Genomic DNA, 20,261 nt, shown 5'->3' with positions numbered 1-20,261 from the left:
CGGCTGCTGGGTCCAGAGCAACAGCACGGGGCCTCCGGCTACAGACACTACCCGAGCTCTACCCGAAGTGGACCTGGGGCCGCTGGGCTGCTGAGCCGCAGGCCACGCTCCGGCCAGTCTTCCTGCGGTGACTGTCCCCTCCCTGGCATCCCCAATGGTAGCCTCTGCTCCCCGGAGCCCACCTGCCTTCCCAGGTCTCTCTTCTCCACAGCAGCTGTACCCTTCCAACCGCCTGCTGCAGCCTAGGCTGTGCCGGTGGGCCTTGGGCAGCTGGGTGGCCCACGGGCACCACCTGGAGGATGTAGGAACCTGAGGACTCGGCTGCATCTCCCTGCCCTGCCTCCCCTCCCAGGGCCTCAGCCTCCTCTGGGCAGCAGAGGCAAGGGTCCAAGTGATGCTAGTGGTCTGCCCTCTTCTGTCCCAGAGGGGGTCCCCAAGGGGCAGCTGTCAGCCAGCCCCTCCAAGTCTGTGTACCCGCAACCAGACTCTTGCCACAGGTGCCCCGAGCCTTTCACCTGGGATGAGATTAAGAGGACACTTTGGGGCTTGTGCCTGACGCAAATGAGAAACGAGAAAGGATGCTGTTATGAAGTCGTAACTGCTGATCCACGTTTCTGAGAACCAGAGCACCAGAAGCTAAGGAACAGCCCTACCCAGTCATATGAATCTGGCAACAACAGGGCGCCCCAACCCACCCTGTCACTTCCTGGTACAGGCAGCTAGGTAGGCGCATCCACCAGGTGGGAGAGGAAGGAGTCAGGCCTGGCGGAGCAGCAGCCATCTCCCTCCCGAGCAGACTCCAGCTACCAGGGGAGACTGCTCCCCACGCTCGTCAGCCCCCGACACCACAGCTGTGGCCCAAGCAAGGACTGCGACAGGGGATGAGCCACAGAACTCTAGTTCCACACATGTCTCTTTTATTATGGCAAAGGTGAAAACGCCACCTTCCCCACAACGGCAACCGGTAACATTTATCCCAAAAATAACTCGGTACAAAACAGGGCTGCTTCAGAATTAAAAAAAAAAAAGAAAAAAAGGAGAGAAAAAAAAAAAAAAACCTTTACATGAGTTTTTAAATCCTATCTTAAAACATAAAAGAAACAAATCCATCATTGGCTGCACAGCCCCCAGTCCACCGCCCCCTCCCGCCAGGGAGCACGGAGGAGACATCTGGGTCCTGCTCCACTTGAGGATCTGCTGGTCTCTTTAGCTGGTGTCCATCTGAAACACAGAAACTTCCGCTCAACAAGAGCCCTCACGCTTCCAGTCAATTCTTGCCCTCCCCAACCCTCGTCTGTGACTTACTCTTGCGTTATAAGCATCCAGCTGGGCATCCAACTCCTCTGCAGAAAGCTGCTGCTTCGAACTCCTGCCAGTGCCTCGACCTCTGCCCCGGCTCCCTCCACGAGTGCCTCTCCTGGTGCCGCCGCCACCACCGAAACCTCCAGAGCCACGGTTTCTAGTCATCCCACCTCTGTTTACGCTGCCAAGGTAGAGGGGACTCACTCACGTGATGTTCAAAGGCCCATGGGGTGAGCGCCCACTTACCACAGGTCAGCACCGTCCCAAAGACCCCAGAACTCACCTCTGCGCGGGTCTCCGCTGTGTGTCAATCTGTGACGTGACAAGCTGAATGTTCATGGGGCGGCCTGTGGCAAAGAATACAAGAGGACACATGCAGTTAGAGGGCTCGAAACGCGCCGAGGGGCACCACACCCCGGTCTCCATGCAAGCACTGGAAAGGGGCTGTGTCTCCAAATGCTCCCAACAAGGGGAGTGGCCGAGCACTACTGGTGGGAGAACGAGATGGTGCCAATGACAACCCCACCAAAACCTCCTCGCTCCTTCTCAGTCCAGTTAGCTGGGTGTCTGGTCAGGTGTCCGGGGTGCTCATGGGTGGAAAGGTGTGGGTGGCCTGACGGAAGAAGAACCGGTACCTTTGTCTTTACGACTACAGCCCCGCACTCAGAGGTGTACTATGGCGGTTCTGAGAAGGCTTCACAGAAGTGAGTCTTCCGGAAGGAGCTGAAGGAGGGGAGGGTGTAGCTTGCTGGATGGGGGTTCACAAGAGGTTGGTCCGGATGTGTGGGGCAGCATGAGAGGTGGCGGAATGGAAGAGAGAGACAAAGGGGCGAATGCAAAGTGTCCTCAGCCACAGGGGTAAGCCATACTCCTGCACGGATAGCGGCCAGCCCGACTCCACGAGACGCAGCCCCTCTAGCATCCGGGTCCAACCTCAGACGCACCATCCAGAGGGACGCCGTTGTACTGTTTCATAGCTTTTAGGGCATCTGCCTTCCGTTCAAAGTGCACATCGGCTGTTCCTAAACTGCGCCCGGAGCGGTCATAGTGTACAGCTGCCTTCTTCAGAGTTCCGAATTCAGCAAAGAGTTCCTGGGGGCCGGAAAGAGCAGCTGTTAGTGAGGTGCTTCCCTTCCTGTGGCCCAGGACAGTCCCTGGGAGGGTGAGCTGCTGAGGGGGGGTTATTTCCCTGGGAGGCAGACACGTATTGGGGCAGGGCACTGGTAGTGGAAACCACGGGGAGGGAGGGGCAGATGGGACAGCCACTTCCCGGAGCAGCTGGGTCTGAGGGCTCCTGCCAGTGTGGGGACCTTACATCAGTACCAGGATGCAGGTAAAGGACCACAGAACCCGCCAGTGAAGGGAACAAGATTAAGTCGCTATCTTCTTCAACAGAGGAAAACTGACAACACACCCAAGGACTGTACCAAGAAACCGCAAAGGCCAAGATCACAGAGCAAGGGATGCTATCCGACATGTGGACACCAGCTCACAGGGCCCGTCGATTCGGGAGCCCTGACCCAGCCCCTCCCCCAGGGCAGATTCTGGCTCACCTTTCCCTCTCCTCCTACTCAAGCCTGCCGCAAAGGCTGAAGTCAAGCGCTGCCATGGAAACTGCCCTGACCTCAGGCAGGCTGGGAGTTGGAGAGGGAACCCAGAGTGTGGGGCTACTCCGGCCGCAGGCACACAGCGGGAAGTGGAGTTCACCAAAAGCGGTTTCCAGTGGATGCCAGAAACCACCTTAAAAAAAGTGTTGAGACACCGTGAGTGCTCACCGGCCTTGCTCTGTCCTCCCACGGTAGTCAAACAGCTGGGCTCTGGGGAAGTTGAACCCAGGAAGGCCCAGCACCCTGACCCAGCCATCTCTGGGACTGATCCCCAAAATGTCTTTACTTAATCAAAAAACAAGTTTATATGCTTTTGGAATCCAAACAAACAAAAAAACCCAAAAGAACAAAAACACCCCAAAAAAACAAAACCAAAAGACCCCAAAAACCAAAACAACAACAACAGCAACAAAAAGAAAACAAAGAAGCTTCAACCAAAGTCGGGATTGAGAATCATGCCACTAAAAAGAGGGGAAGAAAGACAGGATATAGGTCCTGTACGACATGGAGCCGGGGCTCAAGGCCAGCGGAACAAAAGCATGCCCAGCGCCGTCCTGCGTCTGTGCTTTGCCCGTAGGCTTCCACAGAAAAAGATCTCTGTCCTCCCAGCAAACCGTTAAAAGAAGCACAAAGTAAACAAAACGCAGATCCTAAGCGAGGCAGGAACAGAAACCGCTCAGGTTAGGTCGAGGTTTCCCGCCAGGAGCGAGGGCTCCGGCAGGGGGTTTGCGCCCCCGCGCGGGGCACGACTCAGGAAGAGCGGCAGCTCGTCCCGCTAGGCCGGGCCCGACCTCCGACACCCCGACCTGCCGGCCGCACTTCCCGGGCCAGGACCTCCGCTCTGCACTCCTGCAGCCCTTAGAGGGCCGGCGGCTGCCCCTGGGCCCCGAGGGCTCCCCGCCCTAAGGTGCGGCGCGGGCGGTTCAGGCCGCGTCCTCAACGGGGCCACCGGGTGCGGGTGACCCGCTCACCGACGAACGCCCGCCCCTCACCTGAATATCCGCGTCCGACACTCCGAAATCCAGGTTGGACACCAGCAGTTTCCCACCCGTCTCCACGCCGGCGCCGCCCCCGAAGCCGCTGTCGAAGAGGTCGTGCTGCCACTTGTCGGGAAGTTGTTTCGGCTGCGGGGGGAGGAGAGCACAGGAGCACGCGGCCCGTGAGCGTCTCCCGCGGACCCTGCGGCGCCCGCACGCCCCCGCCCGCCGTCCCCCCGGCGTCCCGGGCGCCGCCGCTCCCTCCGACCCGCTTCCCGCCGCCTGCGCGGCCGCGCCCAACGCCCGCCGCCGCCACGAGGCCCAGCGCCCGGCCCAGACAAAGGCCGGGAGGGTCTCCGCCGCCCCGGGCGGCCGCCGCGCGCCCCCCCGCCCGCCCGGCCCGAGCCCCCCGGCCCGCCGCCCGCGCCCCCGCGCGCCCCCGCCCGCCGGCCCGCCGCCCCGCTCACCCTGCTGTAGGGCGCCGGCCGGTTCCTGCCGCCGCCGCCCGCCGCGCCGCGGGCGAGGGCCGGTCGGTTCCGGATGGGCCCGCCGCCCCGGCTCACTCGCGCGGCGGCCTGCGCCCCGCCACCGCGGCCGCCCTGGGAGCCGGCCCGGCCGCGGCCCCGACCTCCGCCGCGGCCGCCTCGCTGGCTCCGGTTCAGCTTGATGATGTCGTCCAGAGACATGTCCATTTTGTCGGCCATGGCGGGCGCGGAGTCGGCCTCGGCTCGAGCCCGCGCGTCAGCACGTCGGCGCGTCACTTCCGGGGCCGCGCGCGGCCTGCCGGGACCGAGGCCGGGGCCGCCGGGGATTGGCCGCGGCGGGCGGGAGCGAGGGCGGGCAGGGCGGGCGGGAGCGGGGGCGCGTGCGCCGGACGGCGGGCTCGGCGGGCGCAGCTGAGGTGCCGGCGGCGGCCGCGGCCGCTTTTATACCTTCCCACGCGGGCGCCGCCGACGGAAGGCGGGGTCGGCGCGCGGAGGCCGGCGGGGGGCGCAGGTGGGCGGGGCCGCGGGGCGGGGCGGGCGGCTCCCCTCCCCTCCCCTCCCCCTCCCCGCGCCCCGGCCTCGCGCCCTCCCCGCGCTCCCGCACCTCCCCCACCACTTCCTGCGCCTCCCTCCGCACCCCTGCGTCTCCCCTGCCCTCTCCCCGCACCCCGGCGCCTTCCCTACCCCCTTCAGGCACCCCCGCTCCTTACCCCACCCTCTCCCCACACCCCTACCCCTTCCCCTACTCTTTGCTCGCACCCCTGCGCCTTCCGCTCCGCCCTTCCCCCCCCACCGCTTCCCCACATCCCACTCTCCACACACCCTGGTCCCTCCCTGCACCTCACTTTCTCCTGGCCTCTGCGCACTCCTTCTGCATGCTCCTGCCCTCACCCCTTCCCCCGCAACCCCGGGTCCTGCCCGGCACCCCCCACTCTGCACCCTCACCCTGGGGTGGTGGCGCAGGCCTAGTGGGCTGGGTGGTGGTTCCCTGGCGTGAACTCGTGGTCACCTGGGTTGGGGTCTCTATTTGTCAACCCCGATTTAGTCGTATCTCTTTGAAAAAAACCCGTATGGTACGTTTTTGGAATTACTGGCGAAGCCCATGTGCCCTTTTGGGGACGCAGGGCGGACCCTGCAGTCTTCGCCGATAACTCTGGCTCTGGGGCGCGCTGTTCTCCCAAGGGTGGCCCGGGCCCTGCCATTGCCGCTGGTGCAGAGCTCTCAGGGTTTCTGAGCTCTGGCAGCAGGTCCGGCCCCGGCTGACCCTCGGCTGGGAGCCGCGCCCCTTGGGTGCCTAGATGGGTAGCTGTGCAGACTGAGTGTGGCCCGGCGATGTCTCCTCCCCCTGTAGGCTCCGCGGCCATGAAGGTGAAGATCAAGTGCTGGAACGGCGTGGCTACTTGGCTCTGGGTGGCCAACGACGAGAACTGTGGCATCTGCCGGATGGCCTTTAATGGCTGCTGCCCAGACTGTGAGTGTGCCCTGTGCTCCCTCCCCCTCGAGCTTTGCCTGCGGGCCTGGCCAGGGCATCTCCTCGGAAACACCTGCGCAAGGTGCTTGGGTTTTGGGGTCACTCTGCTCAACACAAGCTGACAGAAGAAAGGCAGGTGGTTTGGGCCCATGATTGTGTGAGGAGCCCATGGAAAGTTCTGTAAGAGAGGACCGTGTGGCTTTTTACTGTGCTCACAGTCAGCCGTGACGCCCGTGGGCCGGGGGACGCTGGAGCGCCACGGGACGATTCTCCAGCGGGCACGCAGGCTGTCGTGGGGGTGCCCGTCCCCTCGGCCAGCGCCCACCGTCGCTGCTAAGCGCTGCTAAGGGCTGTGTTCACGTCCTGGCTTGGAAGTGGCTTCTGGGGCCCGGCTCCCCTCCAGCCCAGTCACTAAGTGTAGCACCGTCACACCGGACGTGACGATAAGCCCTCAGTGTCCCCCCATTCCTGGTGCTTGCTCACGTTGTCTCAGGTGTCCGTGCGTGTGCTCGCTCAGCCCTGCCCTGGCTGTTGAACGTGAATATAGAACAGGCGCTTCCATTCCTCTCCCTCGTTTTTCAAGGCATCTGACCTTTCAGCAAAGTGGTTGTGTCACGCCACAGAGTGCCCACCGCCAGGTTTTATCAGACCTCTCTGGTGGTTTTTGTCTCACCTCTGTCCCATCACGTTCTGGTGAAGTAGAAATGCTTGAGTGTATTTTCTTTTTTTATTTTTGCTTGAGTGTATTTTTAAGTCAAAAACAGGCTTTTGCATCAGCGAATTGTGTTTTTAGCCAAACCAAAGTGAACTTAAGCAGAAGCAGGTTGACCCTTGGGGGGACAGGGGCAGTCCCAAGAGGAAAATGAGACCTGGGGGGACTGAGGGGCCCCTCTGGCCTGTAAGTGACCAGGCTTTTTGTGGGGTCAGGAGAGCGCCCAGAATAACCGGGGTTATTCTTACAGTGAAATTCAAATTATTGAGTTTTAGTGCAAATACTATTTTGTTATGGCCTTGATCTTTACTTTGGCCGAGAGAAAATCTCATCTCCCAGGACTTAATCCATCCTGATTGAATCAGTCAGGTGGGATGTGACCGTAGGAAGTCACTGATTGGCTCTACTTGATTAAGTTTTACTTAGCAGTAAAGCTCACGATCTGGTTTTACTGATTCTGTTTTAATCACTCTCAGGTGCGTCCTTAGGGACACAGCAGAGGCAGTGGGAGCCTGCAGGGGCGCACACTTGCAGCTTCTTGAGCCACAGATTGTTAGCTTCTGGAAAGAGAAGTCTTGGAAAGCATTGCCCTAGACTGGACGTGGGAGCGTGAGCGGTGTGTTGGCGTTGGCGCGGAGCCTGCGGAGCCCAGCTTGTGCCGTTGCAGCTGGGCCTGTGGCTGGCATACCTGTGTTTGCCGGAGTGCTCAGGTCTTGTGGAAGGGGACCCGTTGGCTGAGAGTAGGGGGCTTGGAGCCTCATCTTCAGAGCCAATCCTACCGTGCAGAGTGTGTGACGAGCCTTTATACAGGTGAAGTGACACTGGGTTCCTCTTGCTAAAATTGAGCTCTTGTGAAATACCCTGAGTGACTAAGACTAATAATCTGCTCCCAGGCCCAGAGGGCTTTGGGAGTAAGTCTTCTCGAGAGGTGTTTTCTTTACTAAAGATTTCCATCGAGAGGCAAACAAGCCCTTGGGTGAGTCACCGCTTTGTGCTCCCGTGTTCTGTGCTCCCGTGTTCGTCACATGCCTCGGGTGGCCTGCCTGCAGGTAGCATTACTGGAAGTGGCTCCTTCTCCTAACAAACCTCCCTCAGAGGGACCAAGTGGCCTGGGTACAACCCCATCAGTGGGACACCTGGGCATCCCTTGCCCCCCCACCAGTGTGTCCTCTGTTCGCAGGGGACTCTGATTTCATAGGTGTGATTCCTTTTTCTTTTTTTAAGATTTTTTATTTTGTGTCTTTGACAGAGAGAGCGCGCACTCGCTGGCAAGCAGGGGGAGTAGCAGAGGGAGAGGCAGGCTCCCTGCCGTGCAGGAAGCCGATTCCCAGGACTTCAGGGTCATGACCTGAGCTGAAGGCAGCCGCCTTAGCCACTGAGTGCCTCCCCGCCTCCAGCCACCTCATAGTGGTGATTCCAAGCTGAGTTCTGAGTTCTGGGCTTAGGAAGGCTCTGGGGTGGGGGTGGGGGATGTAATCTCAGGTGTCACACAGCTCCAGGCACAGGGTCTCCCCTCCCCCCGCCCCTGTGGCTGGGGAAGCAGAGTGAGTGCGGTAGTTCTTTTTTTTGCCAAGTGTATAATTTTTGGTGGTTCGTCATAAAAGTTCCAGAAAGGTAGTGATGTTTTCTTGTAAAAAGTTTTTTTTTAAAGACTGAAAAACACTACCCCAAAGCAAGCAACTAAAAAGACGTGGCGGATGTGTGTTCTGATTTGGTGGGGTGCGGGCACTGCCGTGGGGCAGGGGCTGCTCTGGGGAGATTGGCTGAGAGCTCGGCAGCTTCCCAGCCCCAGGCCGGTGAGGAGCAGGTGCCAGGAGGGAGCTTTATGTCGTCTGGTGTTTTGCAGGACTGAGCATCCTGTGTTTGGTGTCAGGAGTAAGGACTGTGGTCAGAGAAGTCCAAAGGCAGTCTGGGTTTCCTGCAGAGCACCCAGCTTGCATTTAGGATGTGCTGAAGTGGAGTTGCTGCCGGGACAAGATGTCCTGATAGTCCCAGCCCTGGCTTGTCTGTCTGGTTCTTGCTGTTTGTACACCAGTGACAGCTGGATACAGCTGGCGCTCAGCAGGCGTAGAGGACCCCAGGGCAGTGATGGGGGTGACACCCCAGGAAAGGTGGAGGCGGCAAGCCACAGCACCTCCATGCCGACGGGGACCCTGACACGGGGCCTGAGGGAGGTCGTTATGCTCTGTTGGCGCCAGCTGTTTGATGGGATGTTCTTGGTTTTGGAAGTCTTGTTTCTTGTGGTTGCGGGCAGCGTGGATGTCCCCTGTAGCCGTCCACGGAGGTCGTATTTCCAGGCACATGGAGTGGAGTGTGAGCAGCATGAGCCCTGGGCCTTGGTGGTGGGGCCCCTTCAGGCCAGAAATGGGAGAGGTGGGAGGTCACACCTGCTCGCTGGCTGCTCCGGGTGGGGCCACAAGCGCCACTCCCTTGTCTCGTGCTCAGTCTCTGCCACCTGGGAGAGAAACCTCAGCCCCAGGGCCCCAGCTGTCCTTCCCTTGAGCAAAAGAAATAGTTCTCTCTTCAGATAGCAGCTCTTGGGCACGGGTGTGGGGGGTGGGGGTAGGGGGCTGGCTGCGCCTAGCACATTCGTGCTGTACCTCCCGTGTTGCAGGTTCAGTGGTGGGTTTGCAGCTGGGCCTGCACCCCGGGCGGGGGCGGGGAGGGGGATGTGGGCTGGGCGAGAACCGCCCCCTGCAGTCAAGCACCCGTTGCAGGGCAGGGCGGAGCTGTTGGGGGGCACGCTGCAGAGCGTGTGCTCACACTCCTGGTTTCTGTCTTTCCTGAAACACAAGGTGTGAGGCTGTGCACACGAGCCCCCCGGGCAGCCGTCTGGCGCAGGTGCTTGACATCCTTGGGTCCTGGTCCCCGGCTCCGTATGACCTGCTGGTCCTCTCGTCCCCCTCCCGCAGGCAAGGTGCCGGGCGATGACTGCCCCCTGGTGTGGGGCCAGTGCTCCCACTGCTTCCACATGCACTGCATCCTCAAGTGGCTCAACGCGCAGCAGGTGCAGCAGCACTGTCCCATGTGCCGCCAGGAGTGGAAGTTCAAGGAGTGAGGCCACCCTGTGCCAGCACCCGCCCCACCCCCGCTGCCCCGCCACCCTCTTCCCTGGCGACAGCCCCTCCGGTGGCAGTGGGGACACACTTGAAACAAGGACTGGAGCTGTATTTGTTTTTCTTCAGATTGTGACACTTTTATCCAATAAGTAAAACTCATTAAATTGTCTGAACCTTGCTGGAGGCCTCTGCTCGCCTGTTTTCTGGTCCCGATGCAGCGTCACAGTGTCTTGATAGGAAAACTCATGAATAAACATCTCGATGCAATGCCACCAAGGCTCTGAGTCACAGCCGCAGAAGGAGCGGACGGTCAGCCGGAAGAGCCTGGGGGCGAGTGACTGGCTCTGGGGGCTTGGAAGGCCTGGTGGTGCAAGGGCCCTGGGGCACGTGTATTTACTCAGGGGGCTGGCCTCCTGGTCTGCCACCTCTGTGGCACCCTACTTCGTGTCTGGACACTGCCCAGAGGGAAGAAAGCCCTGGGGACCATTACCTTTCCCCAGTCTGGAGGCCACATGCCCTGTGTCCAGACAGGGCACCTCTGTGCTGGTGTCTGCCCTGGAGAGGATGCACCCCAAGGGAGATGGGTTGTGACCAGGATGTGTAGGGACAATGAGTGGAAGGAGGGGTTCCTGAGGGCCCAGGTCCCCCAGCAGCCCCTCCTGGGTGCTCTCAGCAGCCCCACAAAGTTACATCCACAAACAAGCTTACACCGGCTGCAGGGTCAGGCCAGCTACTCTGTATTCTTGAATGTTTGTGTCTACACTGTCAGGACCCGGGGAGTCACAGGGAGGGCTCTGCAGCCCACTCCCCCTGCTTGGGGGGGGGTCTCCTGGGGTGTCAGACCCTGAGGGCAGCCGCACCGGCCTTCCAGCCCTGCCCCGTGGGGTGGGTGTGCTCGTCCCCAGAGGGGCTGCCCATGGCCCCTCCCGCAGGCTGCGTGCACTGCCCTGCCACCCTGGCTCTCGCACTGTTTCCCGGGCCCCAGCATGGTCCTCGCAGGGCCTGCCTGGCCTCAAGCCGACCATGGGGCCGCTGGCCAGGTCCTGTCCTCCTCCGGCCAGGGATCCCCCCAGGAAGCTCAGGGCCCCTGCGAGGTCCTCTCAGGCCTCTGGGACCTCAGCCGTCCCCCCCTCCTTCCAGACGCTGAGGCTCAGAGCACCTGCCTTTGCCATCACTCTCCCCTGGCTGCCCCCCAGCCCCCCCCAGCTGCCCCCCCTCCGGCTCTGGAGCTCTGCTTTCCCAGTTGCTGTGGTTTGAGTCCCGGACGGGCTGATCCCTCCTGGGGGCCACAGATGCTCTCAGGAGAAGGCCTGAGGCTCGGCCGCCCGAGGGCAGGGAGTGGGGGGCTGGAGGGCCTGGCAGCTGTCCCTCCGTCTGCTCTCCCGAGCTCAGGCCTGGCCTTGCTGCCCACCTCTTCCCAAAGGACCCCCAGGAGTAGTCCTGCGTGTGCAACAGAGTAAGGCCCCGGGCGCACGCGACAGCCATGTCGCCTCTACCCCGGGTCGGGCCAGGGGTCCCGCTTTAGGGCCCGAGAGGTGTCCCCCGGCCTGGGGGCAGTGAGGCCCTATGGGGAGCGGCGGGGCCGTCTCCCCCGCCTGGGGGCAGTGAGGCCCTATGGGGAGCGGCGGGGCCCCCCCCACCCAGCGGGCTCCCTGCGGCGGGGGGGGGCCCGACGGCGCTGTGCGCCCGCCCCCGCGCCCGCGGCCGATATAAGGCGGCCGCCGCCGAGGCCGCCGCCCCGCGCCCGCGTCCCCATGGCCCCGAGCGTCCCCCTGGTGGCCGCCGCCCTGGCGCTGTGCCTGCTGCTGGCGCCGCCCGGCCTCGCGTGGTACAAGCCGGCGGCCGGGCCCAGCTCCTACTCCGTGGGCCGCGCCGCGGGGCTGCTGGCCGGCTTCCGCAGGTCCCCGCACGCGCGCCGCTCCGAGCCCCCCGGGAGCGCGGGACCCCCGGGCCGGGCCGCCGCCGAGCCCCGCCGCCCGCGGAGCCTCGTGAGTGTGGGGTGGGGGGGCGGGGTCGGGGCGGGGTCTGGGTCAGGGCCCGGGTCAGGGCGGGGTCGAAGTCCGGGTCAAGGCGGGGGCGGGGCGCGGCCAGATCGGGAGGGCGGGGTCCGGGTGGGGTCGGGGCGGGGTCAGGGGGTCGGGGCGTGGTCGGGGCGGGGGCGGGGGCGGGGCGGGGTCAGGCCCGGGCGCCCCCTCAGCCTCCTCCCGCCCCCAGGCCGCGTGTGTCAAGGAAGTCTCCCCGAACCTGCGGAGCTGCGAGCGGCTCCCCGACGGCCGCGCCACCTTCCAGTGCCGGGCGGACGTGTTCCTGTCGCTGCGCGCCGCCGACTGCCGCAGCGCCTGAGCCCCCCGCCCCCCGCGGTAACCCGCCACGTGAATAAATGAGAAGCAGTGCTCGCTTCGGCAGCACATATACTAAAAAAAAGTGAATAAATGAGAAGCGCAGCTGGACTCCGAGTGGGGGCGGGCGGTGCCTGGGGACCCCGACTCCGCCGCCAGACACTGCGGGTCCCCAGCGGGTGTCCCAGCCCCCCCAGGCAGGCAGAGGCACCCCAAACCCTGGGGCAGAGAAGGTGCCCAGCTCGGGCCTCCGCGGTGACCACGCAGGCGCCCCACGCCCGCCCCCACCCCAGGCGGCTCCGCCCTGCTTCCTGGATCTCTTCGGGACAAGGCTGTTACTGGAGGGGCAGCCCCTGGGGTCACCCTTTCTTGGCGCTCCTGAAACACCTCGAAGTAGTAAGCACGGGGCAGTGGCCGCGGGGTGGGGAGCAGCCTGCGGACCTCACGGCGCCCCAGGAGGCCTGACAAGGCCGCCCCGCCCCTCGCAGGCCCAGCGCCCGCACTCAGCCCTCCTCCAGGCTAATCACCTACTTTATTGGGGGGAATCTGGGTTCATTCGAAACCCCAGCCTGCTGAGCCCGACCCTGAGGTCCCTTCTGGGCACGGACCGGGCCCTCCGGGGAGGCTGGCTGAAACGAGGTGGGCACTGTGCTGGGCGTCCCCCAACCCCGTGGGCGTGCAGGGCCCTGCACTCAGAGGCTATGGGAGCCCCACAGCCCCGCTGCTCCCGAGCGCATGTCTCTCCAGGGGCACGGGCTTGCCAGGCTCTGGGCCTCCTTCGTCGGTCCCACAGGGCTCCCCGCTGCCCGCAGTCCTCAGCTGAGGGCCACAAGGGGGGATTCTGGACAGGTGTAGGGCTGATTGCTCCCGTCCTGCCCCATCCGACTCCATGCAGGGCAGGCTGGTCCCTCCTTGTCCCTCCGCTCATGAGACCCTGAAGCCCAGGGGACCAGGAGCCTCAAGTGTGGGGAAGCCGGACACCACCACGCCCCCAAAGCTGGGGGTCCCATGCCTCTCACGACTTTCTACCCTAACTTGGGGAAGGAGGAAAGGAAAGCTGGTGGTGGCTGCCCAGCCGAGGGTGGGGATGTGAACTTCCACGGTCACTTCCCTTCTGTGTCCTGCACGGGGTTCTAGTTACATCAACGGGAAGAAAAGGACAGGCCGTGTCTTAGAGGGAAAGGATCCCAGCCCTGTGCTCCGTGGGCCAGGCTGCAGGGTACGGCCTCACCCGGACCAGCTGCTGAGGAACGGATGCCCTTGGTGGGGGCTGAAAACACCCCCACCGTCCCCACCTCTGAACACGTCTGAACTACTGCTGTTCCCCCCTGCCCTAAACAATGAGGTGACCAGAGTCAGCACCCTACAGCCGCCGGGCTGCTCCCAGTGGGCCCTAAGATTCTCTGGGTCCAGTCAGGGAGCTGGAGCCCGGTCCTTCCTGGAGGTGTGGGCTCTGCAGAGCCACAGGGAGTGGCTCCCTTGGCCTCGGGACAGGGTCTCGGGGACGGGCTCCCTGGGATGGGGTCTCCGGGACCCAGGGACTCCTCGCTGCCAGGCCGCCCACACCCCTCCGCCGCCTCCCCGCTGCGTGGACGGTGGGGAGCGGGGCCAAGAGCTGGACACAGAACACCTCCCACCAGGTTTATTTGGTTGTACGCCAGCCAACTGGACAAAGTCGAGAGAACAGTCTGTGGGGAGACCAGCAAGGCCCAGGAAGTGGGGGGAGCGGGCCAGGGCCCAGGAGATGTGCCCACGCGAAGGAGGCATGGTCTGTGACCTGAAGGGCCAATGGGTGTCCCCTCCAGGTCTCTGCTCCCCTGAAGCTGGCTGCCAGGGAGGCTGGGAGGGCAGAAAGTGCTGGGCAGTTGGGCGTCCTGGGTCTGCAGGGGCTGGGGGAGGAGTGGGAGCCAGGCCTTCTGTGGCGCACGGGGCGGTGCCCCCAGGCCGAAGGGACCCCGTGCTCATCCTGTGCTGAGCCACCCCGCTGTGCTGGGTACCCCTCTGTGCTGGGTGGGAAGACCACCCGGCAGGGGGTGGGGGCAGCGCCTGCCCCTTGGAAACCTCGGAACTGGGCGGCGAGGGGGAGCGCCGCAGTTAAGAACCGTGGAAACTGAGGCCTGCAGGCTGGGCAGCAGAGCGGGCCGGGCGTGGGACGTCCTGCGCTCACAGGTCACAGTCGCTCCGTCTCAGGCTGCGCCTCCTGTCGCCTCCTGGACTCCAGGAAGGCCAGCTCCTTGGCCTCTTTCTTCTGGTTGCGGGCCTCATACTCCAGCCTGGGGGCGGGCCGTGTGAGGGGTGCCCAGGCCTGGGGCCGTGGGGGCTGCGGGCACCACCCCAGGCCCCACCCGCCACCCTCACCTGTTCTTGATGATGCGCTGCACAATGAGGTCTGTGGTAAGGTCACTGCCACTGTCAATCTGACAGAAGATGCCCCTTCTCTTGGGCTCCTGGAAGGGGAGGGTGGGGGGGAGGGGGTGAGGGCCGTCCCCCGGGCCCCGAGGACACTGCCCAGCCCCGGGCCTGGAGGGTCGTCACCCCCGGATGCCCAGGACATGGACGCGCAGACCCCTGCCGCCTCCTTGAGCGGGGGGGGCGTCAGCTGGGCACCGAGCCCCTAGCCTGGCTCCCACACAGGTGCCATGAGCCCAGGGACCCTCGTGCCCACCTGGTAGGGATCTGAGCCATCCTTGTCAGGCACGATTTCCGTCTTCCCGTGACAGACCAGGTCCACCTGCGAAGGGAGCGGGTCAGGGCCCTGGCGCCCTGCACTCAGAGGCCCTCGGGGGGACCTGGCCCACCAGGAGCCTCACCTTGAAGTGGTCCAGGAGCTCTGCCGTGACAGCGTAGGGGGCCCCGATCACCACCTCTGACACGTACTACGGGGACAGGAGCACAGGCCATTAGCGGGACTCCGCCAGGTCGGGCCCGTGCACCAGGGTCCTCACTGCCGCACCCCAGCACGGCCCACACTCACCCGGCACGCCAGCACGCTTAACGTCCGCTCATGCAGGTTCATGATGGGGTAGTTCTTCCCCTTGTAGTGGTTGACCTCCTAGGGCCGGAGCGAGCTTGGGTCAGCGCGCAGCCCCGGGCAGTGGGGGCGGAGCTGTCATCGCCCCCAAAAGCCCCTCATGGGTGCTCCTCATGGGTGCTCCTCATGGGTGCTCCTCATGGGTGCCCACGGGGGGGGGAAGCCCTGGTCCCCAGGAAGTGGCCCCGGGTTGTCTCCTCTTCCATCAGCACCCAAGGCCTCACCCCGTGGGCCACCTGTGCCCAACCTCAACCCCAGGAGCCACTCAAGGGGGCCCCACGCTCCATCCGAGACCTGGTCAAAGTGCAGGCCGGCGATGACGTAGGGCCTCTCTGCCAGGCCATGCACCTTCTCCAGGAAGTCCACGTGGCCGATGTCTGTGTCCAGGTTAAGAAGCAAGTAACAAGATAGGGAGTGGCTGCCTGCAGGACCAGGGCCTCTAGCAGGGCCCCTCGAGCTCCGCCCCAGCCCGGGGGCCTCGAAGAGTCAGTGAGGCTGCTCTGGGTCCCCTGACCCCAGGGTGCATAGGGGGCCAGGCAGGGCAACCCTCCCACACGGTCTCGGAGGATACGGAACAGGTCAAAGGCGCCGGCCACGTAGATGACCGTCTCCCCTGGCTGGGGTTCCTTCCCAGAAGCAAACTGGATGATCTTCTGAGATGTCTGCAGAAACTGGGACACCCCCGTCCAGGGGTTCCGTCCCCCGGGGCACTGAAAGCCAAGAGGCCTCTGGTCAGCCAAGACGCCGGTCAGGCACGTCCTTGGCCTCTTCCCACCCCAGAGCCCCTCCTCTGGGCCTAGGGCTGCCTGCGCCTGCCTGTCGGCTCTGGGAGCAGCTACGGGCTGATACACCAGAACTGCAGACCCCCATCGCCCCCACACCTGCCCGCAGAGCCCACAGGCAGGCGCCTCTGGCAGGAACATGCCAGGGCCAGGCTGGGCCAGGGCCCCGTGACCAGTGGGACGTGTGGCTTTGCCCTGTGACCACAGTGGGTACTGCAGCCAACACCACTGCCGCCTAGACCAGCCCACCTGTGGACACTGCCGTTGTGGGGACCCAGCACCCTGAGGCCACCTTCTGGTCACCTGGGAGGAGCCTCCCGAGGAAAGCGTCTCCCGGGTGGGTGTCGGGTGAGAGGGCTACAAAGGGAGAGAGGACCAGTCGGCCCGACTAGAGCCAGTCCCTGCTCCTTCTCCAGGGGCCACCTGACCTGCTAGCTTGCCAAGCCTGGCAGCCACCACCTAGTCAGTGCCCAGGAGCCGGGGAGCCGAGGAGGGTGAGGGTCCCAGCCAGCCTTCTCCCGGGGGTGGCCTGGGGGCATCAGGTACTGGCCTGGCTAGTGGGGGCCGCACTCACCTTGCCAAAGCTGTCCGCGTATTCCCGGTACTCAGAGGATATCTCCTGAATGGAAGGGTGGGGGACATGGAGGACATGGTCAACCCCCAGACCCCGAAACTCCTTGTCCTGGAGCCCGCAGAGGAGTAAGCACCAGGCAGATCGGGTGCTCCCTCCCTCCCTCCCTCCCAGCAGTGTCCTTAGCCCTGGGACCTTGGGGATCCCGCCCCGTTCCCCCCAGGCTCACCTGACCACTATGATGGGCCTTGGTCACCAGCAACATGCGGCCAACAAGGTCCGTGGTGGACACGCCCTGGGTGCGCCTACACTCTCTGCGGACGGACGTGGGCTCAGGGCTCGCACCCAGACGTGCTCCCGAGCCCACCGCCAGCTCCCCCCGGGGCTGCCTCTGTGCGCACACTGCCCACTCCGGGCCGGACAGAAAACCGGGCCCAGGAGCGTGGGGGAACACTGTGCTTTACCAACTGCAGAACCCACTACAATGGAGGGAGCGTGCTGCCACAGCTCAGTGTGCAGCGTTGGGGGGCTGGCCAGTCGGGGGGTGGGGGGGCGGGCACCACCAGCCCCACGGCGCGCACGGACTGCAGATCTGGCCTTGCCCTGCAACGCGCCCTCTGCCAAGGGAACTCCAGGCTGCGCTGTACCCGGAGGAGCCGCTGGCCACAGTGGCTGAGTTCCTCAACAAGATGACACGCTCCTAGTCACACCGTCCTTCTCCCCGCCCGACAGCCACTTGGATGTACCGCACGCACAGCCCCCTGGGCAGGCAGAAAGAGCCCGGGGGGGGGGGGCGCTTTGAGCCCCACTCCTTGACAAGATGGGGTCCTCGCGGGGGCTCACCTGTACCTCCCGGCCGCCTTCACTTCCTCGTAGGTGTCCCGGCCATCTACGGTCAGCGTGATGTCATCTGAGGAGCAACACATGTGTGAGAATGAGCACCCGTGAGCCTCATCCCAGGCCCCTGGGGGCAGGGACTCTTTCAGGGCAAGGACCCAGCGTGACGAGGCCCCAGCACCCTGGTGGCCCCTCCGGCCCGCCCACAGGCCCACCCACTCACTGCCATGGACACAGAAGTCGCAGCTGTACTTGTCCAGGGTCTCCAGCGTGGTAACGTAGGGAGCCGCCGGCACCACCTCGTCCACCCACTTGATGGCGCGCACCATCTTGTACCTCTCCTCCTGAGTGAACACCGGGGGCCCCTTGTGCTTGGAGATCTCCTCTAGAGCCAGGGAAGAAAGCAAGGACGAGGTAGGCGTGGGAGCCCCTGGCACACAGCTGTCTCTCTCCCTGGGCCCTCAGCCCCCGGGGGCAGAAACGCACCCAGTGGCCTCTATCCTGTTCTCTATGGGCCAGTCCAGGTGCTCAGGACGTGCTTGCTGGATAACTGCACAGTTCCCTCACCCAACCAGAGCTCCAGGCAAAGTCCTCTGACAGCCGGGCGCTCCATTCTCGAAGACCCTGGGACCCAGGTTGTTGGGGGAAGGGGAGTGGATGCCAGGGCCAGAAGCTTGACCCCTCGGCTGCATTGTTCAACCTGAGCCGTGAGATGGAGAGCCCCCGGCGGGTGTACCTGCCGCGCTGGGCTCTTGGGAGGGATGGCCATAAGCGTGGCCTAAACCCTTGCAGGGCCCCTTAGGGTTAGTCAAAGGCAGCAGCCCCAGCTTACCGTCGGTGTGCACGCCCACGATGAGGTAGTCACCCATGGCCCGCGCCTGGCGCAGCTGGTTTGAGTGGCCGTAATGCACCATGTCATAGCTGTGGAAAGGAAGGATGATGAGTCCCTGTGCTGAGGGGGGGACTGAGCAGCTGGGGCTGGGTGTGGGCGGGGCAGCCTGGCTCCTCTGGGGCTTCCTTAGGGAGCCCTCTGGGAAGCTGCCTCTGGGAATGGCTCCTCAGGCTGAGCTGGGGCTTTCAGAGGGGAGGTGGGCACTCCACTCTCCCCACCACTGGCCCCGGGCCAGATCCAGCGAGCGCGACGGGCTGGGCTGTGCCCAGGGACAAGGCCTGCCGGTCCCCGGGGCTGGTGAGCACAAGGAACAGTCTCGGCTCCCCATCCGGGCCATGGAGCTCTGCCCTCTGCCCTCACCCTCTCCTCTCCCCTACTGTAAACCATGGGGGTGGGGTGGGGGGGAAGTCCCTGCAAGCTGTAAACTGATGTTAACTTAGGAGTAGGCTGGGGGATCCCTGGGTGGCGCAGCGGTTTGGCGCCTGCCCTTGGCCCAGGGCGCGATCCTGGAGACCCGGGATCGAATCCCACGTCAGGCTCCCGGTGCATGGGGCCTGCTTCTCCCTCTGCCTGTGTCTCTGCCTCTCTCTCTCTCTATCATAAATAAAATAAATGTTTAAAAAAAAAAAAAAAAAGGAGTAGGCTGGACTCTGTACTACCCTGAGACAGGTGGATGGTCTTTGGGGCCAACACAAAACAAAGTCCAACAAATGAGCAAACGTAGTTGGTAGCTTTGGAAATCCTGCGCGCTCCCCCACAGCCTCCAGAAACTCAGCGAGGCTTTGCTCTCCGGGGCTGACAACCACCTCCCTGCCACCTTGTTCTAGAGCTTTTATCCTTAAACCTGGGCCTGATGAAGGAGTGGCTTCTCAGGTGCAGGCCCACTTGCTCCCTGGGTGGGCTGGGGAAGACCCCAAATTGGCCCCAAACCAGCTGTCTCCTGAGTAGGAGATGCTCCCTGCTTCTCCAGGAGACCCGGGCCACCTGGTGCACGAGCCGCTGCAGTCCCCGACACCTGTTATTTCCACCACGGCCCACCCAGTCCCCGCACACAGGCCTGTGGGTCACATTGCTCTGGCCCTGGGGGGAGAGGGGAGCTAAGTCCAAATCCAGCAGCCCCACTGGCCCCTGAGCTCCCTGGACAGGCAGGCCAGGGTGGGCAGCTCGGACTGCGGCATGTCCTAGCCACAGGGGCCTTGTGGCTGTGGGTGGCCTGCTGGGGCAGAGGCCCAGACAGACCGCGGCCAAGGTCAGAGTCCACCAAGGGAAGCCGTGCTCCCTCTCCCCAAGGTGACTCAGGCAGGGCCGCCAAGGTCCAGCTCTGTAAACTGGCCAGGTAGGGACTATTCCTGCCGTGATTCGCCAGGTAAAGGCCCGAGGGAACATCACAGGTGACAGCCCTCAGACGGCAGTCCTCCTCCTGTCTGCTGACAGCCCCAAACTTCTCTGGGAACAACCCCAGGTCTCCGGCTCGCCGGGGAGAGAACGGATGGGCAGTGTGGCCCCCTGGGCGGGACCCGGGTCGCGGGGGCTTCACCGGGGTCGCGGGCACACGTGTGCTGCCCTGGCGACGGGCAGGCTGGGGACCGACGGCGAGACCGCGGGGAAGTCGCTCTGGGCGCGAGGTGTACCGGGCTGGAGCGGTCCGGCTCGTCGGGGCCGGACACGGAACTCGCGCTGCCACCGGCCGGGGCACCCGCGTCCCCAGGACGGGCCGGGACCGGGACCGGGACCCAGGGCCGGTCCGCGGGCGCGTCTCGGCCGGCGGCGCAGCGGGCCCCGCGGCCCCCGCCCGCCCCCCGGCCCGCCCGCCGCCGCCGCCGCCGCCGCCGCGCTCACCAGCCGTCGCACCACACCCGCACGGCGCGCCTGCCCCCCGGGCCCGGCGGCTCCGCACCGCCCGCCGCCCCATGCCCGTTCCGGATCATGGCCCCGCAGCAGCGGCGCGGCCCGACCGGCTCCGCGACTCCCAGCGGCCGCCGCCCGCCAGCCCCGCGCACGCCCCGCCCAGCCCGGCGCACGCGCCGTCACGCGGGCCTCACCCGCCGCGCGCGGCCAATGGCGAGCGCCGCCCCGCCCCGGGGCCCCGCCCCCAGCCGCCGCCAATGGCGCGAGCCGCCGGGGCCTCGCCCCGCCCCCGCCCCCCTGCGCGCGCGGCCAATAGCGCACGCGCACCTGGCCGAGGGGGCGGGGCAG

At 64.4% G+C, this 20,261-nt stretch overlaps 4 protein-coding genes across 5 annotated transcripts; 2 read left to right on the top strand and 2 right to left on the bottom strand.

Annotated features, from left to right (window-relative positions):
- Positions 1–895: 895 nt before the first annotated feature.
- Positions 896–5,475, bottom strand: ALYREF (Aly/REF export factor). Its single transcript, XM_025468331.3, has 7 exons — positions 5,449–5,475; positions 4,354–4,809; positions 3,902–4,033; positions 2,247–2,394; positions 1,586–1,649; positions 1,306–1,483; positions 896–1,221 (listed from the first exon to the last, which is right to left on the bottom strand). The coding sequence occupies exons 1-7, from the start codon at positions 5,473–5,475 to the stop codon at positions 1,207–1,209; spliced, it is 1,020 nt and encodes a 339-aa protein (XP_025324116.2). The 3' UTR covers positions 896–1,206.
- Positions 4,747–9,791, top strand: ANAPC11 (anaphase promoting complex subunit 11). 2 transcript variants are annotated; one of them, XM_025468347.3, is made up of 3 exons: positions 4,747–4,882; positions 5,723–5,842; positions 9,467–9,791. In XM_025468347.3, exons 2-3 carry the CDS (start codon positions 5,734–5,736, stop codon positions 9,610–9,612), a joined length of 255 nt encoding a protein of 84 aa, XP_025324132.1. In that variant the 5' UTR covers positions 4,747–4,882; positions 5,723–5,733; the 3' UTR covers positions 9,613–9,791. The 2 variants fall into 2 exon arrangements, with proteins under 2 accessions (XP_025324132.1, XP_025324131.1); XM_025468346.3 differs by lacking the exon at positions 4,747–4,882 and adding an exon at positions 4,958–5,444.
- Positions 9,792–11,078: 1,287 nt separating this feature from the next.
- Positions 11,079–13,793, top strand: NPB (neuropeptide B). Its single transcript, XM_025468348.3, has 2 exons — positions 11,079–11,601; positions 11,828–13,793. Exons 1-2 carry the CDS (start codon positions 11,368–11,370, stop codon positions 11,954–11,956), a joined length of 363 nt encoding a protein of 120 aa, XP_025324133.1. The 5' UTR covers positions 11,079–11,367; the 3' UTR covers positions 11,957–13,793.
- PCYT2 (phosphate cytidylyltransferase 2, ethanolamine) lies at positions 13,580–20,059 on the bottom strand. The gene is made up of 13 exons (XM_025468330.3): positions 19,905–20,059; positions 18,006–18,094; positions 17,397–17,558; positions 17,180–17,246; positions 16,566–16,650; positions 16,340–16,384; positions 15,555–15,693; positions 15,278–15,360; positions 14,927–15,004; positions 14,763–14,828; positions 14,618–14,683; positions 14,311–14,399; positions 13,580–14,225 (listed from the first exon to the last, which is right to left on the bottom strand). The coding sequence occupies exons 1-13, from the start codon at positions 19,991–19,993 to the stop codon at positions 14,123–14,125; spliced, it is 1,161 nt and encodes a 386-aa protein (XP_025324115.1). The 5' UTR covers positions 19,994–20,059; the 3' UTR covers positions 13,580–14,122.
- Positions 20,060–20,261: the final 202 nt, after the last annotated feature.

This window comes from Canis lupus, chromosome 9 (genome assembly GCF_003254725.2).
Source record: "Canis lupus dingo isolate Sandy chromosome 9, ASM325472v2, whole genome shotgun sequence".
NCBI classification, from domain to species: domain Eukaryota; kingdom Metazoa; phylum Chordata; class Mammalia; order Carnivora; family Canidae; genus Canis; species Canis lupus.
This window is presented reverse-complemented; position numbering and strand designations above follow the sequence as displayed.

Bases quoted from the DNA above. Each gene is read 5' to 3' on its own strand.
- ALYREF (XM_025468331.3), bottom strand. From the start codon at position 5,475: ATGGGCTTCGCCAGTAATTCCAAAAAC. The intron at 2,395-3,901 runs GTGAGGGGCGGG...TCCGGCCCCCAG, and splicing joins TGTCGGACGCGGATATTCAG to GAACTCTTTGCTGAATTCGG. The intron at 1,650-2,246 runs GTGCGTCTGAGG...TCTTTGCCACAG, and splicing joins CAACGGCGTCCCTCTGGATG to GCCGCCCCATGAACATTCAG.
- ANAPC11 (XM_025468347.3), top strand. From the start codon at position 5,734: ATGAAGGTGAAGATCAAGTGCTGGAACGGCGTGGCTACTTGGCTCTGG. The intron at 5,843-9,466 runs GTGAGTGTGCCC...CCCCTCCCGCAG, and splicing joins TAATGGCTGCTGCCCAGACT to GCAAGGTGCCGGGCGATGAC.
- NPB (XM_025468348.3), top strand. From the start codon at position 11,368: ATGGCCCCGAGCGTCCCCCTGGTGGCCGCCGCCCTGGCGCTGTGCCTG. The intron at 11,602-11,827 runs GTGAGTGTGGGG...TCCCGCCCCCAG, and splicing joins CCCGCCGCCCGCGGAGCCTC to GCCGCGTGTGTCAAGGAAGT.
- PCYT2 (XM_025468330.3), bottom strand. From the start codon at position 19,993: ATGATCCGGAACGGGCATGGGGCGGCGGGCGGTGCGGAGCCGCCGGGC. The intron at 18,095-19,904 runs GTGAGCGCGGCG...TCCTTTCCACAG, and splicing joins CGGGTGTGGTGCGACGGCTG to CTATGACATGGTGCATTACG. The intron at 15,005-15,277 runs GTCTCGGATGGA...CTCCGGCCCTAG, and splicing joins CCGGCCTGCACTTTGACCAG to GAGGTCAACCACTACAAGGG.